This window comes from Trachinotus anak, unplaced genomic scaffold, assembly GCF_046630095.1.
Source record: "Trachinotus anak isolate AG129_WGS33_773 ecotype Australia unplaced genomic scaffold, CSIRO_AGI_Tana_v1 ptg000018l, whole genome shotgun sequence".
NCBI lineage: Eukaryota > Metazoa > Chordata > Actinopteri > Carangiformes > Carangidae > Trachinotus > Trachinotus anak.
Window position 1 is genome coordinate 19,640,660 of NW_027273869.1, and position 18,269 is coordinate 19,658,928.

General features: G+C 38.4%; 2 protein-coding genes across 2 annotated transcripts in view; both read left to right on the top strand.

Annotated features, from left to right (window-relative positions):
* Positions 1-3,711, top strand: part of ptprr (protein tyrosine phosphatase receptor type R) — a 29,165-nt gene extending 25,454 nt beyond the window's left edge. Inside the window, exon 16 of the mRNA XM_071502145.1 lies at positions 16-3,711. Within this exon, the coding sequence (XP_071358246.1) occupies positions 16-109 (94 nt within the window). The 3' untranslated portion in view covers positions 110-3,711. The remainder of the gene's footprint in view (positions 1-15) is intronic.
* A 3,726-nt stretch (positions 3,712-7,437) lies between these two features.
* Positions 7,438-18,269, top strand: part of LOC139635128 (receptor-type tyrosine-protein phosphatase beta-like) — a 31,977-nt gene continuing 21,145 nt past the window's right edge. The window contains exons 1-8 of the mRNA XM_071502143.1: positions 7,438-7,996; positions 11,665-12,094; positions 15,784-15,921; positions 16,173-16,313; positions 16,411-16,671; positions 16,749-17,015; positions 17,386-17,502; positions 17,616-17,762. Coding sequence (XP_071358244.1) covers positions 7,928-7,996; positions 11,665-12,094; positions 15,784-15,921; positions 16,173-16,313; positions 16,411-16,671; positions 16,749-17,015; positions 17,386-17,502; positions 17,616-17,762 — 1,570 coding nt within the window. The 5' untranslated portion in view covers positions 7,438-7,927. The remainder of the gene's footprint in view (positions 7,997-11,664; positions 12,095-15,783; positions 15,922-16,172; positions 16,314-16,410; positions 16,672-16,748; positions 17,016-17,385; positions 17,503-17,615; positions 17,763-18,269) is intronic.

The following is an 18,269-nucleotide window of genomic DNA, read 5'->3' on the forward strand; positions in this document are numbered from 1 at the left end:
TCTCTTCACATGCAGAGGTGGTATGATCCAGACAGGTGAGCAGTATGAGTTTGTCCATCACGCACTGAGCCTGTACGAGGCCCGCCTTTCTGCAGAAACCGGCCAATGAGTGTTCACCACCACAGGGGACATCTGCTTTATCCATGAAGTGTGCTGACATAGCAGGTCCTTAGAAGGTATGATCTCCGAGATTTGGGATTTCTCTGAGGATAGGGGATTCTTGAAGAAGTCTTTGAGTTTGATGGACAACAAATGAGGACTGTTGTGGGTGGAGCCTGTTGAAGGAAAGAGGACAGGTAAATTTCTGAAAATGGAATGTATCCGCTCTTCTTCTTCTCTGCTGTTTCTTCATGTTTTGTCGGCGAGCGGTTCTTCAGAGGAACTTCACTTCTCTTAACTGACTGTCAGATTGTGTCGTTTTTAACTAACCAGACTGTCCTATTACCTCTTTTCTGTCATGGAGACGTAGAAATAGTTTGACTGAAATTGATGGTACATTGTTCAATAACACTGTTGTGTTTCTGTGTCTTATAGGATTTTAAAATTATTTTTTAACATGGTGTTCTTATACAAAAGGCTATTGGAAAATGACTGTTAGCTGGTTGTACCTTTGGTTAAGCTACGATACCACTGCTGAACCAACCCTTCCAGCCTATTCCTATTTATGACTTCAGCACGCCATAAGTTACTCTGTAATTTGGACACATTGCGTTCCCTACACTAACTGTAACAGTATTTAATTTATTTTTACTAAATAATTTTAACATACAATTTAACAAGATACCTTACAGACACTGAAAGAAAACTAAAACACAAAAACTAATAGACAACAAATAATAATTAAGAGAAAAATGACTAACAAAACACACAGAGTGCTTTTAATCCAATATGCCTGTACAAGTTGTTTCTTCCCATTTCTATTTCACAGCTTTGCAGCTGTGATCTTCGCTATGACATTAGCCATGTTGACCCTTTTTCTCTATTAGTCAATGCTTAGGGGTTGCGGCTTTAACCAGGAGACCATAATAATTTTTTATTTCCAAAGTAGCTCAATTTTTTTTTTCTGGTAGATTTTCAGATAGGATACCAAAAATAAAAAAGTGCGGGATTCAGATTCAAATCAATACCCGTAATAAACCTGATCTCTTTTTGAAAATTTTGAAGTCTCAGAATATATGAGAAAAGTCCATGACAAAGCCACAACCCTACAACTTAGTATATTATATTATATTGTATAGTATAGCATATTTTAATTTTGATCACCCACTCCAAAATGTCTTTTTTTTTTTTTTTTAAAGAATTATATAATGAGTTGTATGTTTAAAGGTATTTTCATGATTTCACAGATGTGTCAACTATTACAACTTTAGAGATACCAAATATATCTATAGGAATTTAAGCTAAACATCAAATGTTACTTTGGTAACAAGCCATCAATGTAGTTTATCAAACACATTCATTTTCATTGATTAAATATTAACACTACCTTCTGATATGTTAGCAAGTATGCTGTTTTGTAAATCAGACAGTGTTGATTAGGTGAGCCAATACTGTGATTAGCATACTAACAAACTGAAATTGTAACTGAAGGGTAGGGGCAATGTTTATACCAGGGCCCAAGGTTTTTTTTCTTTGTTCCCACAAACTGCAGTCCTCTGCTAATTTATACTGGCCATACATTATGTCTGTGGCCTGGTAACTTATAGAGTGCTAAGGTCACAAATGGAACTACCTCCAGCCATACAACACATGCTAAAGCTAACAAACCAATGTTATGATAAATAAGCTTCTGCTAAGCTAGTTCTTCCCATAGTGACTCATTCTTGCATTACTAGTTTCATATGCTATTATGTTAATAAATGGACACAAATCTATAAACTCATGCTATTACTAGCACGCTATGCTAATGCAATATTCCATTAAACCAATAAAATCTAGTATTCCACAACTACATAATGCTTGTAAAACAATAAAAATGTGTTTGGTCCATATATTTTTACACCGTTCATTAAGTACAGCTCCCATGAGGCTTTGACAGCAGAACTGAGAGTTATGGGAACTGTAGTTTCTGAATGCTGAAAAAAACTGCTGAAAAAGTGTTTTTTTTATTTTTTTATCTTTGTTAGAGGTTTTCAAATTTTTCTAGCTGTTAGAGTGGTATACTATTAGAAACCCAATTATCTTACAAAATGGACACAATTCCTAACCATCATGTTAAAACTTTAAAAAATATCAATAAAAATAATATAATATATATAAAAAATAACACACGCTAGCTCAAAAGTAGCATGGCACTTTGGTCAATCATTTTCTTAATCCATACTTAAAATTAATAACTTTTATTCAAAATTTAGGGCCAAATTGAAAACCAGTTTGCTAAGTATTTCCTGACACAACAAAAATAAAAAAAAAAAACCAACTTGTGCTGCTTGGTCTCAGAGTTTACACTTAGTATAGTAGGTAACCTTGTTTCTTGCATTGACAATTCCGCTGTTGTGTGAAATATTACTTTATACCAAAAATGTGAAACAATTTAAGTCACAATGGTGCAATCATCTCATTGGTGTGATGTTGTAAATTATGTTATCTAGTGAGTGAATTATTTTGGTGTATCAAAGTAATAATAACTTTATTTTTATACAGTTTTTACATGTTTTTGATGTGTTTAGCAGCTATCAGCCATTTGTCGACTTGTATGAAAGCTCGCTATGGGGGTACAAACCTCATTATCTCTAAATTATCAATTTAGCAGGAGCTGGAAGGAATTAACAACTGACTTTATTTTCTCTTTTATTGGAGCCAGGGAGTTGAAGTTTGAACAAATTTACACAAACCCAAATTTATCCCTGTTTAAGCTATTTTTAATGAAGCAGTATTTGTTAAATTTGTCACCAGACAAAAACTATAGAAGATATTAGATATTGACAGCTAAATGCGTTGTATTTCTAGAGAAGTTTTCAAATTAACTTATAAAAATGTCGACATATATAATGATATATTTTAGAATAAAGTGTGAAACAAAAATACAAGGACCAATGTTTTTTTTTCCAGTTCCTGGGGTGTTGACTTCTTTTTAGAGATCTGAGGTTTCTACAACAATGCCAGTAATGAACAACATTAACATATACATTTAATCTGCTCTCTGTGTGAATGGGATAACATTGTACAGTACATGTTAAAGTGCTATTAAAACTGATGTGGGCAGTTGCATTTCAAAACGCGGACCACAAACACGAAGATCTTGCTGCTAAAACTGGGAGCGTTGTGAACGTTGACGGACAATGAACGAGAGAAACTTTGAAGACTCTTCTTTTTCTATGTACCAATATATTTTTATTTGTATCTTTACTTGTGATACAATCAAGGGACTTTGGACCTGCGTCTGTTTGTCTACACGTCCAACATGCCTCCTGGGACCATCATCAACCCACTTTTCACTTAAGTCAATTCAATTCGTATCAATTTCAAAACTCAAAATGGTCAAAATCTAATATATTACAGTGTGATAGTGATGTAATTTTCTTTTTGAACTGACTGAAGAGAAAGTGAGTTGAACCCAGCCTCCATGCCCACTGCAGCAGCGGGTACAACAACACACACTGCCTCTGACATAGTATTGTGTATGTACAGTAGGTGGTGGTTGATGTCCTGTACTTAATTGTTGTTGACTGTTGATGGAGATTAAAGGGACGCTAAACATTTTCAATTTTAGACGGTCATGCAGTTGCAGTTTTATTGAAATTTACAGCATTTTGGTTCAGACTCAAAGATGGGTGGTTAATGTAGGAGTTGAACAGAAAGTTTCCTGTTTTAATAATAAAAATAATTGTTATTTGCAGCCCTAATTGTTAGTACTATATTACTGAGTCCTTTCCAGGAGTCTTTCAGAGACTGTACAGTTATTTGTCAGTTTCTTTCTAGATTAATCTTTCAGTATCTTTTTGATTTATTGTTTCATCTATGAAACATTAAAATTTTTTCAAAAATTTAACTGAACATAAAGTGACATTCTGACATTCAACTCCAAAACCCCAAATATTCAGTTAACAATAATACAGAATAAAGAATAGTGGCAAATCTTCTCTTTTGAGAGGCTTTGCAAAGATGTGGTGTGTTTTCACAATTCACCAATTGTTTCAGCTCTATGAAAAACATGGATATAGAGACACTGTTCAATTCACTATTCAATCAAGAGTTATCTTGTCAGTGTACACAAGGTCAGATGAACATGCAAAAATTTGTCAACAGGCAAGAATAAAATTCAACATATATGTAGAATAAAGTTTCCAGTTATAAATGTGTAATTAATGAAAACAAGGTGTTTACCAAACATGATGCTGTAAATAATAACAGGTAGTGACAATAACAAATTTTAGCAATTTTTTCAAGCAGTTTTAGCTTGCTTAGTTCTGTTCTCAAAGCTTGCTTGTAAATGACAAATTTTAAGCTCAATAATAGTTAGTTTAGGGTTAGCATGTGAAAGAGAAAATATTTGGCTTGTGTTTTTTCTTTTGCTAACACTGGCTAGTAAAATTATTTTCCCTCATGGAGATGTAATCCATCTTTTATTTAATCCCCAGCCTGACATTTTTCTAATATTTGCAAGTTAGCAAGATAGTTAGCTGATGTTAGCTAACTAGAAAGTTGAGCATGTACAGTGGATGTAATGCATTAATATTACAGTTGAAGTTTTCAAACAACTAGAACTTTGTTTCAAACCTTTTAAAGATATCAAATATCTCAATAATTTAATTTATGAAATGTAACTATTATCTCACTAACAAGCTAAGAAATTCATGTTACAAACATGCTGACAGTTGCTTCTGATACATCATCGTGAGTGCTATTTAGTTAATTGTCAGTGTTGCTTAAATTGTTTAATGTAAGGATGGGAGTAACAAATTAATTGATTAAAAAGACAAAACTACCACATTAAAATTAAAAATGTTGAGAGTCCCTTTAACCTTCTACTGTGTGGGCATTACAGCTCAGTCAGAGTACAACTGATGCTAATTAGTGTACTTATGGTACGTGTATTTTTTAATGTCTTACTAATCAACTTGAATGTTGTAATAGTCCAGAACATTAGCCACTGAGTAGTGCTGTAACCTCTTTATCTACTTTATCTACATATACACTGTTATCTGTAATATGTGCATAAAAACACTGGACATAAAAACAGTGGAACTCTGAGTCCTGTTTGGGACCAACTGACGGACTGACTGGACCTGGGAAATTTAACTTTGCTGTTCATAATGGGTCAATGCTGGTCATTTGATCACTGGTCAGCTTTGGTTGTGATCTTAAACCCAAGACCCAAGAACCTGCTCTGGCTTCAGCTATTCTTTTGGTAGACGGGTAAGATGACAACTCACTGAAGGTAGGAATGAGAACTTGGATTATTGATTATTAAACAACTATAGGATCTTGGACAGGTCAAAAAAACCTGACTAAAATGGTGTTTTTTCTTTGCCTGAAATAGAGCTTTTCCAAAACGGCCTCCTGATTGTGTAAATCTTAAAACGCCAGCTTGGCATTGTAGTGTGTACGGATAAAACAGAACTTTGTAGAAACAGTTGGTGGCAGTATCGCCGCATTTCATTTCGGTACGATGCGCGGAGCAAAAACTCAGGTACTATTCAGTTTCTTCTTTGCTTGTTTCTGAGGCTGGCTTGTCCTCCTGTCCTCACACATGCCCAGTGGAAGGAGAATTACTCATTTTGGCTTTTTTGGGGGCTTTTTATGCCTTTATTATAGTTACAGTGAGAGAGAGACATGAAAGTTGGGGAGCTAGAGAGTGGATGACATGCAGCAAAGGTCGTGGGTCGGACTTGAACCCCGGGCTGTTGTGGCTAGGACTAAGCCTTAATGGTACGTGCGCTACCAGGTGAGCCACCGAGGCGCCCTTCATGTTGGTATTTTAATGTGTACGGAGGTAATTGTTGAAACGCCTGGTGTGGATGCACGAAAATGGCTTGTTAGAATTTAGCTGGCTTAATGTAGACTGAAATATACTTATCCCGGTTTGAGGACAGTAGCACTGTATCACACTACTTTGCAAACATCTTGGGTCACGATTGGGACAACCCACATAAGGATGTCAATTAAATGGGACATACAGGGTGACAATAGTCTGTAATGACCCCCAACATCCCTCCTGAAGGTGACATTAAAAGACTTAAGCTGCAGAGCTGAAGCTGTTGTTCCTAGAAACCACAGCATGTGTCATATAATGAGAGAAAGTCAGACAGAGAGAGAGGAGGGAGCAGGAAGGAAGGAAAAAGGTGTGGATGACTAAATGTAAGTCAGACCAACTGAAACAAAAGCCGTCTGGCCTTTAACTTGTGATGCTGCATTACAGAAAGGTTAGTTACTCTACGTTACCTTTGTAGTGGAAAATGTATTTTAAACTCACTCAGAAAGAAAAGTTTTGTTTTCTCATTAAGAAAAAGTGAAAGAAGTCTATCAGTGGTAAAATTTTTGCCGTGACAGAGGTTGAATCTGACCCACAAAAAGTTTGGGTCGACTTTTCTGTAATGCAGCATCACAAGTTAAAGGCCAGACGGCTTTTGTTTCAAGTTGGTCTGAGTTACATTTAGTCATCCACACCTTTTTCCTTCCTTCCTGCTCCCTCATAAAAGACATAAGGAGACACACAGTATACAACATTAACATATTAAACAATAAAATATGACTTGACAGGAATGAAAGAGAGAAGATGAACTGTTTAAAACATGTTTTGCTCATGCAACAGTTTTTAAATGAGGCATTTGAGGATCTGGTTTAAAAACTGTTTTTCAAATGTTTCTTTTTTAGCTTAATATGTTGTCATCTCAGAATTAATCTTTCTTACTTTTAGACTTAATGTAGGGTTGTCACAAGACTTAACTTTTAAATCTGTGAATGAGCAATTTTGTTGCTTAACTACACCAGTGATGTTTGCAGTGATTTAAAAAAATTTTGCTTTAAAAAATGATTATTTGACTATCAAAATAGTTGCTGATTAATTTTTCTCCTGTTGACTTAATCGACTAATTGTTGCCACCCTGGTCCTTACTATAGTTATGAGACAACATAATTATGTCTTGTTTTCTGTCCTGTGAGAGTTAATTTTTCACAAAGTTTAATTTCAAAGTAACACCAGAACCACCAGAAACCAAGGGAGGGATCTAATATGGATCCAGAACTAAATTTACACCCGATGGAGCCACATCAACAACACTGTCATGAAAGAAAGAGACGGAGCAAACTTTAAACTCCACAACGATTCTGTCTCGGTGGGAATTAATCAAACACTGGTCTCTATTTTTAACATCTACCTCTGCTGTCAGTGCAGCTAGGTGAGCTTCTATTGTAGTTACTGGCCTATTTATAGCCTCCATCCAGCCAGGGTTTGTAGTCGAGCTTTTGCTGTGACTCACAAAGCTGTTGGCTTGATTGAGGAAGTCCGTTAGTGACTCCTAACCTCGACACTATAGAGTCTGACCATCAGAGAGACAGGCAGGCAGGCAGACAGACAGGCAGGAAGAGAGACACACAGCTGGTGAGACAGGCAAAGAGTCCAGAGAAAAGAGAGGAAGGACTGAGTTTGAAGTCTGAAAGCTCTGAGTTGAGGATGGACATGAGACGGAGAATAGACGACGAACGAACAAGACTAAATATCTGGAAAAAATGAAACTTCTTCTCGTCAAATAAGGAATTATTATCTTGTTTTCAGAAACACAAAAAAGGACATTTAACCAGGTGTTTTCTTTTCCAGCTTTAAATTTTCCAGAAGGATTTGTTCTACGCTGAAGACCGCAAAGATAAAAGAGAAGGATATTTTCCTAAATCTACCTGACATAGTGAATCAAAACTCACATCTTCTACCTCAGCCTCAGGATTATGGTGGTGTTTGCTCTGTCTGAGGATCTGAAGGAGGATCAAAATGCTGAAATGTAAAATTCATAATTATCTCTGTTCCCTGTGGTTCACCTCATTGCTGCTGCTGCTCCAGGTCAGTCTGATGACATTTCTTTTCATTTCAATCATTTATGATGGTTATGATGTGTAGGAAATCAATACTTCTAATGTATATTTCTATTCAACAATAGTGGAAAAAAAAAACTGATTTAAACAGTTTCCATATCCAAAATCCCCAAAGTCTCATGTTTATAATCTGATTTGACAAAGAAAAACATAAAATCATCACATTTGAGAAACTGTTACCAAGAAATGTTTGGATTTTTAGTTTGAAACATGCTTAAAACCGATTATCAAAATAGTTACTGATTAATTTTCTTAATTGGTGCAACTCTGAAATTTATACTCATTGGTTTAAAGATACATTTTAATTGCTATTTTTTGTGTAAAGCTGCTTTAAATATTCATTTTTCTTGTTATACCAACATTAGTATCTTTATCAAAACAAACCTACGGCTTTACTTGCAGTATTAAACAACTACTGTTCTTTATTAATTTATATTCATAGTCTCATGCAAGTTAAGCATTAAAAATTGAAAATGTGATGGTATAACAGTATTTTCAAATTTACCGGGAATTCAGGTGAGACTGATAACAACAAAAAAAATCTAGTAGATATTTCTTGACTTAATAAGAAAGATTAAGTTTATATATGAAGTTAGCATAGCCTTGCTACCACTATGATGAACCTTGTTATATCAAGCAAATTGTCTTGATATAACAAATTGTCACCTTGTAGTTACAGTACCATGAAACCTTGTTATGAAGAGATATTCTGAGGATTATTATGTCTTGCTATGGCCACATTTTGTTTTTAATGCATAACTATGGATTTAATTTTCAAAAAGCTCATTTTCAATGTCCATCTCTTTTAAAACACATAAAACTAAACAGTGAAATACACACAGACCAGCACAAAACATACCACTGCATTACTGCCAGTCCAACTGAGAACCATCACCAACTCTGCAGCTGTAGCAGCTTTTAGTTTTACAATTCTACTTTATATAAAACTGAGCTGATGCACCAAGAGCAGAAGTTAACACACGCTGTGTGCAGCACAGAATAAACATATAAGATGTAAAGAAGCTGTGATATCTTAGTGTGTAACTGTACAGTAAAGATAGAACCTGATAAATAGAATATACAGAAGAACAGTCTGGTTATGATACAACAAACACTGAGGTAATATGCACAATGTAAAAGAGACAATATAATTACAGTCAGTTGAATATAATATATCTTCTTGAGAAGGGTTTTGCTGCTAAAACCACAGTGTATCACATATTTTTATATTTCTATTTCTACACCTGTTCAGTAAGTGAGATGCAAACTGTAAACTGAACAACTCTGGAGCTGGTGGAGCTGGTGGAGCTAGCAGGAGGCTACCAGTTCCCTTCTTCTTCCAGTCTTTGTGCTAAGCTAAGCTAAACATGACCTGGACTTATCTTATTTTTGAGAGTGTTTCCATATGATATTGGATTTTTAATGACAGTATGATTGGATAATTAGGATGATGTAAGTGTGAACTTTAATCAGGTTTTGAGAGCAGCTGCAGGTTTAACAGTGCTGGATGTCCTGCTAATATTTATACAGTTTTATTTTCCTCAGCTGTCGTTTCCTTCTCTTCCTGTCTGTTTATCTGTCCGTGTCTCCTCCCTGCAGCATCATTGTCTCTGAACTCCCTGAACTTCATTATCAGTGACAAATTATTTTATTTTCCCCTCTGCTTCCCAGTATTAAAGGTTACAGAGCTCAGAACAACTGTCACTGTCACTATATTATCGCTCACTGCACAAACACTCACACATGCACAAGGCCAGAGGTCAGCAGAAAGGTCAAACCCAAAAAGTGATAAAAACACAGAAACGCTGCAGTTACAGGTCCTTAAATAGCTGCAGCTGATTAACTCCCACAGCCGTCTGCTCTCTTGGCATCATCAACACAAAAAGCTGAATGTTTTTGGTTTTGCATATTTTCATCAAAATATTTCAATATTTAAAAAAAAAAAAAAAAAAGTAGCTGTGAGTTTTATATTTCTCATCATTTAAGATTGGTTTACTGCTTCCAGACAGAACTGTTGAGCAGTTTACAAACTCTTTAAATGTTTCTGTTAATGGAAGACGAAGAGGAAAAAAAAAGCTGCTGCTATTATAGAAGTTGTTGCTCTAAATGCCACTAATTAGAACATTATATCTTATGTGTTTAATAAAAACAAAAGTATAAAAACATCAGGTTTTAACTTTACAAAAGATTATGTGCCAAACTATTTCTTAAACGCCTTTTGAGATGGTTGAAAATATTCTTACACAGAATTCAGAACTAAGATTTAGTTCCTGGCATTTTTAAGTCTCTTAAAGCTTTTAAACCTTCAAGCACAAATCACAACAGCAGAAAATATATATTACATTACTGTTCATGAATTTGGCCGAGGAAGCAACTATGATTAAGTGCATTAATACTGTAGAAAAATAAAGGGTGAAGGAGAACTTGTGGATATTTCCAAAGTCTTGGCCCTCACAAATGTTTTCAGAACAATGGGATCAAAGAGCTGCTCCACCCAAAGTCTGGAGTTTGACGATGGTCTCCTGTCGACTTGGCTGTAGAGACATGTTGTTTTCTTCCTTCATGGAGGGCGGAGGCTGTAGATTCTCTGTCAGTCAAAATGTCTGTCGAAGCCTCTCAATCCACGTCCTGCAGCATCATCTACTCATCCACTGTCCATCCACACAGTCTGCTCAGCGCATTACAGATGTTTTCACCAAAACATGACTAAATGCACAAAGTGCTGTTGCTGCAGTAGTTGGAGGCAGTTAATGAATTTCTGGGGCAGGAGTTACAGTCATCAGTATGGGTGGAAACAAAAACATGGATGAGTCTGTGTCACTGAGTGTTTTTTTTGGAAATAACTCCTGATTTGACCAATGGCTGATTTAGTGACATTGCTAAAATGTTTATTAAGATAAATAAAAAGATTCCTCCCAGATTTCTGGCCTGGAAACTAAAGTTTGTCTCACACGATCCCTGTGGGTCCAAACCATCACTGTTTGTCATTATGTATAACACACACTGGGGTAAATCTGCCTCTGTTGCATCAGCCTCCTTAATGTTATAGAAATACTTCATCCTTTAAAGTTGGAAATATTAACTACTATGTTGCATTTATTGGAGAATATTACTTGTTAGTTTATTGTGGAGCTGCAAAACTAATTTTTCCATTGGAACAATGAAACTACATTTATCCTGGGCTAACCAACTGACTGGAGTAAAAACCCTAACCCAAAGGAAACACTTTAGATTTTACAATAAAAAAAATCTGAATGAGCAGAAGAGACAATGAACCAAAGCTACAGAGGCACCAACATGGTAGAAATCTGGGTTTGTTTGGTGTAAAAAGAGAACATCAGGCCTGTAGCAGGAGCTTAGTCTCAGCTAATTCACATAAAATGTTAAAAACTGTTGCAGTGATGTGAGGGTTTGGAGCTTTCAAACAGAGTAGAATTTGTCCAGGTTGTTTGAAGATTGAGTCCTGGACAGACCAGAACACACCTGAAGTCACTCTACCTGTGCTAGAGTAAAGATCCAAATACATTTTTTTAGTTTTTTTGTTTTCCTTCATATGCATCAAAGATATGAATTTTGGACGCCCACAGTTTATTTCATGGCTTCGTCTCACTGATGTTCGTGTCATATCTCTGTCAGGATGTGAGCAGTGCAGCTCCCACAGACCAGCCGGTCCCATGTAGCATCTCTGTATCTGAACCAGTTTCCAGTCTGGACTCCATATCACTGACTGTTCACACACCTGGACGGGACTGCTCCTTCATCGTGACCTCACTGGACTCCGGAGCAGACCACGCAGAGTGTAGAAGAAAAAGAAGAGGAGACGAGGAGTTGGAGACTAATGAGATCGGAGGCAGGGAGCGAGGAGAGGAGGGGGCGAGGGGGAGGCAGGAGGAGACAGGAGCTAACTCTCTGGGAACCAACCAGCTAGGAGGCGAGGATGGAGGGAGTAAAGGTGTCGAAGACGTTTTCACCTGTGTGCTGGATCACCTGGAGCCTGGGACTGCCTACCAGCTGCAGGTTCAATCCCAGAAAGACAACGAGACGGAAAACCTCACCCTGCACACCAGTAAGTCCTGATCCAGATCTGACGGCTCAAAGTCCACTTCCTTCCTTTTTTCAGAGCTTTCATCAGTGTCACATGGTCTTCATCCATAGATGAAGCTTAATAATCAGTTAATTTTTATTATTAGTCAAATTATTTTAATGTAAAGTTTGAACACCTGCAGTTCCAGTAGCATCTGAGTGAAGTCCATCAACTGATGAAGACCATGTGATAGGGTTGAAAGCTCCAGGACAAATATCAACAAGTATCAACAAAACCTGAACATTAAAGGTCCATATTTTAACTTCTCCAGTGTTTTATCTGAAGTGTTGATCTCCATCAGAGGTCTGGGTGGGCGGGGCTTGGGGCATGGCTGAGAGTGGTGACTGCTTTGTTGTGACATCACAAAGTTCCAGAAGTCCTGACGGCTGGTTTTAAGGCTCAGTTTCTGAATACAGGCTGTGTGCATTTCTCTGTGGACTGAGGCTTTGATACTTTCACAGTATTAATATAGAAGCTAGACCTGCTATATAATCACATCACATATAAACACATGGACATCTACCTTTAGACTGTGTGGAGCTTTAATGTGTAAGGTAGCTATGAGCTCCTTGCTCTCTGGAAGACTGACTGTGATTCAAGCCCGAAAGCTCGAAATGTTTTGCCAGAATAAATTTTATCCACACAGTGAAAAAAAGGGGCTGAATTAATACAAAACAGGGGCTATTTAACTTCTCAAAGTGCCTTTTCCCCTTTTATCCACCTTTAAGTAGCTGTGAGGTCAGAAAAAAATGCTTTATTCCACCCTGTCTGACAGTATCGTGTATATGCTGGATCATTGTTCCAAGGTCAGTTGGGGAAATTTGTATAAAGTCTGGCACATCTTTGGATTTCCACTGTAATTCAGGTCAGTTAGGTTTAACCTGTTACTGCCCATCGTTCCACCTGCAGGTTGCTGCCACTATGTACAACTTCCACTGGCAGCTAGCACTTTAAAAACCTCTATTAGTGGGAACACTTTGTACATTTATTAACAAATTAAAGTCTCGTATTTCAATCACTGCGATCATTTTCAAAATCAATGTGGCTCTGTTCCTGTCAAACAATTTAATACATACTTTATAAACTTAATAATTTTACTGCAGCAGTCTAACTGTTTGTTTTTATTTGAGTGGTTTCGGCTTTGGTTTGATATGATGTTCTTTCAGTCATGCACAGGTGTAACCAATAACATTAGTGATGGCTCGGTTCCATTTAGGTGTGAGGGTGAGCCAGTACACACAATACCAGAACCCTGGCACATGTAAATGGAACTGGGCCATTAATAATGTTGTTAGTTACACCTGTGTTTGACCTGTGGTGAAAGGTCTGTTACAGTCAGTGTGGCGACGGTGTCTCCCTGATAGTGGCTGCTTCATATTTACTGACTTATTATCTGAGTATTTTTTCAATTAATCAATTAATCATTAGGTCTATAAGATGTCTGTTGTGATTTCTCACAGCCTGAGGAGAAGTGGTCATAAAGCTTTGACCAAATATCCAGAACCAAAAATTCTATTTACGACCAAAACCCTGCAGAAGCTGCAACCAGGGGCCTGGTTTGGGTTTTTAAATGGTAAAAAAAAACCTTAAACCACCTTAAAAACCTACAACATGAAAATGCTTCACAGACGTTGATTCATTATTGTGGAGAGTCTGAGGGTTTTACATGTTGACAGACAGTGTGAAATATCCACTGCTGCTCACACCTGTACCTGTGACAACCTGTTGGAGAAGTTTAAATTCAGTCCACAGTATTTACTCCAAATATTCTGTTGTATTCTGTTTTGTTCTATTGTTTCCATCTCCTCTGACCTCTCGTCGTTTGAAGTAAAAGAACACGACATGACCTCCTCTTTGCGTGTGTGTGTGTCTGTGTGTGTGTCAGAGTTAATTTCATGTAGCTTCCCCTCTCTGTAGCTCTGTGATTAGCTACAGGAACCACTGCCCTGCTGAGAGAGTATGATAGAGCAGTAAAAGTACATGTAAGTGTGTAAGTGTGTGTGTGTGTGTGTGTGTGTGTGTTGTGTGTCCACAGTGGCGGGTGTCCAGAACAGAAGTTGGACTCTCAGTGTGTATTTCCATCATGGGCAGAGCTCAGGGTTCAGCCATTTCCTGCCTCCATTGTTCCTTTGTTCTGTGGGAAACACTGGGAAAGGGCGTGAGGGTGTGTGTATGTATGTATGTATGTGTGTGTGAGTGTGTGTGTGTGTGTCAGTGTGTCTTTGTATATGTGTATATGTGTGTTGCATTCGGAGGAAACAGGGTGTTACTGCACCCAGTCGACTCCCGACAGTAACCTTCTCAGCAATGCAAAACACTGGTGTTTGAGGTTCTTATCTTTGAAGGCGCCCTGACTGTTTCGTGCACTGACCTTTAGAGCACACACAACCTCTGCTGGTTTATTTTTACCTGTTTTAACTTCAAAGGTGTTGGTGAGCTCCATGAAGCTGCATTAATTGACTTTTTGGCCACTTGGGGGCAGCAGAAGAAGCTGAAAGTGCCACATCTATGATATTTTATTGCCATATAAAGTTGTGTTAACATGCTAAACAAATAGTTGCATACTGTCTTACTCATCATTCATGTGGAGTTGTGTTTGTGTCGCCTGATGAATCTCAGTCCACTGTTCCCTCTCTTTTAGCTTGTGTTTGGGCTCCACCGGCTCCTGAGGGAAATATCCGGCTAAATATTCACACAATTCTCTGTGTGCGTCACAGTGCCACCTCTCACAATTCAGAGTCATTAGATCTGTAATTAAAATGTATAAATACTCATTATTTGAGTTTTGAAGCAACTGAAATCCACTGATTGTTGATGGAGGCCTGAGAAGAAGCAGAAACCTCGACAGTTGGACTGAAAATTGCGTAAATGGTTTGTTTGTGCGAGTGTGGCTCTCAGGGTAGAGAAAAGATGTCACAGCCTGATAATACTGTTCGACTTGAGTTTGAAGCACCAGTGGCGACACGGCGGCACAAATTCAAGCACTTAACCCGTCTGACTGCTGAGAGAGGTGCTGTGGGGAGGCAGGGAGCTCTTAAGGTTTTTAGAGTGTGTGTGTGCGTGTGTGTCTGTGTCTGTGTCTGTTCAGCGTGTCAACAGGACTCCCACAGTGCTCACACTTTGATGACAAGGCCACAGATTTGAGGAGATGGATCCTCTTCCTGCCGAAACCTTCCTGCTGCCTGACTGAAGCTCGTGTTCAAAACAGATAAATCACTGTAAAGGAACAGACGCTGTTCGGGATTCTGTGTAGAGTTTCCAGTCTTTGTGCTAATCTAGGCCAAATTCTTGACCTGGTTCAGTACTGGATACACACAGATGAAACTGGAGTCCATCATCTCATCTGACAAGACGTGCTCCAGAAATATCAGTTTTCAGAGGTTTCGATCAGTGCTGGTGTCTCAACGTTTTCACTCTCACCAAAATAAGGTCGAATGCAATCTAACACAACTATAACGTCCTGTTCTTGCACACTGTCAACGATGTATTAATTAAATCATGTTTTAGTATTGCACTGAGCTGCATTATTCTGCTCCCCTCACATTAATACAGAAACACCTCCCAATAATGGAGCTCATCTCAACACCTCCTTTAACTATGACTTCAATAGGTATTGTGTTTATTATGACTTATATTTTCTGACTGTGTGTATTATTTTTTTATTGTATCAGGGCCGTCAACAGTGAGCGGCCTGGCAGTGACCTCCAGGACCTGCTGCAGCCTGGGTCTTTCCTGGCAGGCCGGCCCCGGCAGGACGGAGCGCTTCAGGCTGCAGCTGTGGGAAACCCCCCAGAGTCTGGATCACTCAGGTACGTTTGTCTTTTCCCCCCTCATCCCCCACTTCTTCTTTAAAAATGATTTCATACTACTATTATTTATGTGTTTAATGTTTATTTGTATGAACCATGGTCACACAACACACCATTTAGAGGCGTAGAAAGTTTGTAATTCCCCTAGAGGGGCCTTTACTGGTTACATGAACCAAATTTCTGACCAATAAACAAGCTGCTTGAGAGTCATGTGACCTTTTGTGTACTCTTCTTCTCTTCTGTGTCTGCAGGTCTGCTGAAGAACGAGACGTTAGAGAGCACGACGACACAACACACACTCATCGACCTGACGCCTGGACGACTGTACAATGTTACCGTGGTGACGGAGGCCGGGGATCTGCAGAACAGCTGGGTGATCGAGGCCCAGACAGGTACAGAGAGAGAGAGAGAGAGAGAGAGAGAGAGAGGACTGAGGAAAAGAAAGAGATTTGATCTTTAATTTTATAACCCCTCTCTTTTTCTTTCTAGTTCCCTCTGCTGTTTCAAACCTCACCACTGACTTTAGCAACAGCACAGGCTTGTTGTTGTCATGGCAACGACCCAAAGGTGACTTGGATGTGCTTATCGTCACCCTCTTGACCAATGGCACGAGCCTCTGGGAGAAGACGCTTCCCCCAGATGCCACAGATGTCGCCATCCATCAGCTGACACCTGGCTTGACCTATCAGGTCGCAGTAACATCCAGGAGTGGCGAGCTGACAAGCCAATCAGAGGGCGCTGTCAGCACAGGTGAGTCGTTCTTCTTTTCCTTTTATTTCTCTTCTCTTTTCTTGTCTTTTCCTCATCCTGTCTTTTCCTGTCTCCAGCTCCAGCAGCAGCGTCTCTCCTCTCCCTGTCTCCCTCCTCCTCTGGGGACCTCCTCCTGTCTTGGACTCCCCCTCCTGGCCACTGGGAGAGTTACAGACTGTTCCTGTTTGACGGCTTCCAGCAGTTAGTCAACACCACTCTGGACCGGGAGGTGGTGAAGTTCGTCTTCCCTGGGACGAGTCTAATACCTGGGAGGACGTATAGAGCCGTGCTGAGGGTGGAGAGTGCAGGACTGATGGCTGAGAGCAGCTGTGAAGGATCAACAGGTGAAACTACTGCAAAAATACACAACAAAAAGTCAATACATAGGTATATTACTGCAAAAATATATGACAGAAAATACTGACGCAGAAATATGAGGTGATAGAAAATATAAGTTATGGCAGAAATATTACACAAATATATATCGCTGCAGAAATGTGTATGTTAGAAAATACTGAAGCCTGACTAACGGTATATTTCAAAAGTGTAACAGAATTACAGCAGAAAGGTATGAAACAAAGATATTTTGCTATATAACAGGATACAAACACATACATACCACAAATTGTATATTTCTATAGAAATATATGACAAAATAATTATATTAGTATATAAATATTAAGACCTGAACCTAAACTATCTTCGCCTCTGCAGCCCCTGCTCCAGTGTTGGACCTCCATATTCGACACTCAGATGAGACCTCTCTCAGTGCCATGTGGAGCCATGCCCCCTCTGGGTCACGTGTCAGCTACTTCCTCACCATTCGCCATGGTAATCATTAGAGTCAGATGCATGGATGTATAAATCAGCCAATATCAGACTGATGAACCAAACCAAAGGTCGTTATTATTAGTGTTATAATTATTCCCTCCTGCATGTCATAGATAATGTCACCGTGGATACAAGGGAGGTGGATCCTAACATGAGGGAGTGCACATTCAACGTACTCACACCTGGGAGACACTACACCATCACAGTGACAACCAGGAGCGGGAAACTGAACACATCCGTGTCTGTGGAGGGAAGGACAGGTGTGTGTCTGTGTACTGGCCTTGATACCTTGTGGGGACCAGGACCATGCAGGTCCTGATAAGGAACAGCATGAATAATTCAAAATTATTTCATTTTATATTAAAAGACTTGGCCAGATTTAGGGTAAACTAGATTTAGGGGTTAGGCCAAGGCAGATTCAAACTATATTATGCAGAAACTATATTATTTTAGAAATTAATCTTAAAAGTATAAATACTATATTAGTGAAGTTAGTTTCAAAATTAACTGAGAACCCCTTTTTTTCTGGGAATTTAAGGACTGCAAGTGTAGTTTATATCATATAAATAAAATTTATTATGGAGTTTTTAAAATCACTCATGACACATTGTTTTATTCTTTTATTTTGATTTTTTTTTTCCTCAGTGACATTAATTTGAAAATGATTTGGCCTAGAAAAAGAAAGAATACATTTATGAATATTCCTCACCAGAATTTAACAAAAGCCTTACAGACCATGTAGTGAAGCTCAACTATTTTTAAATGAA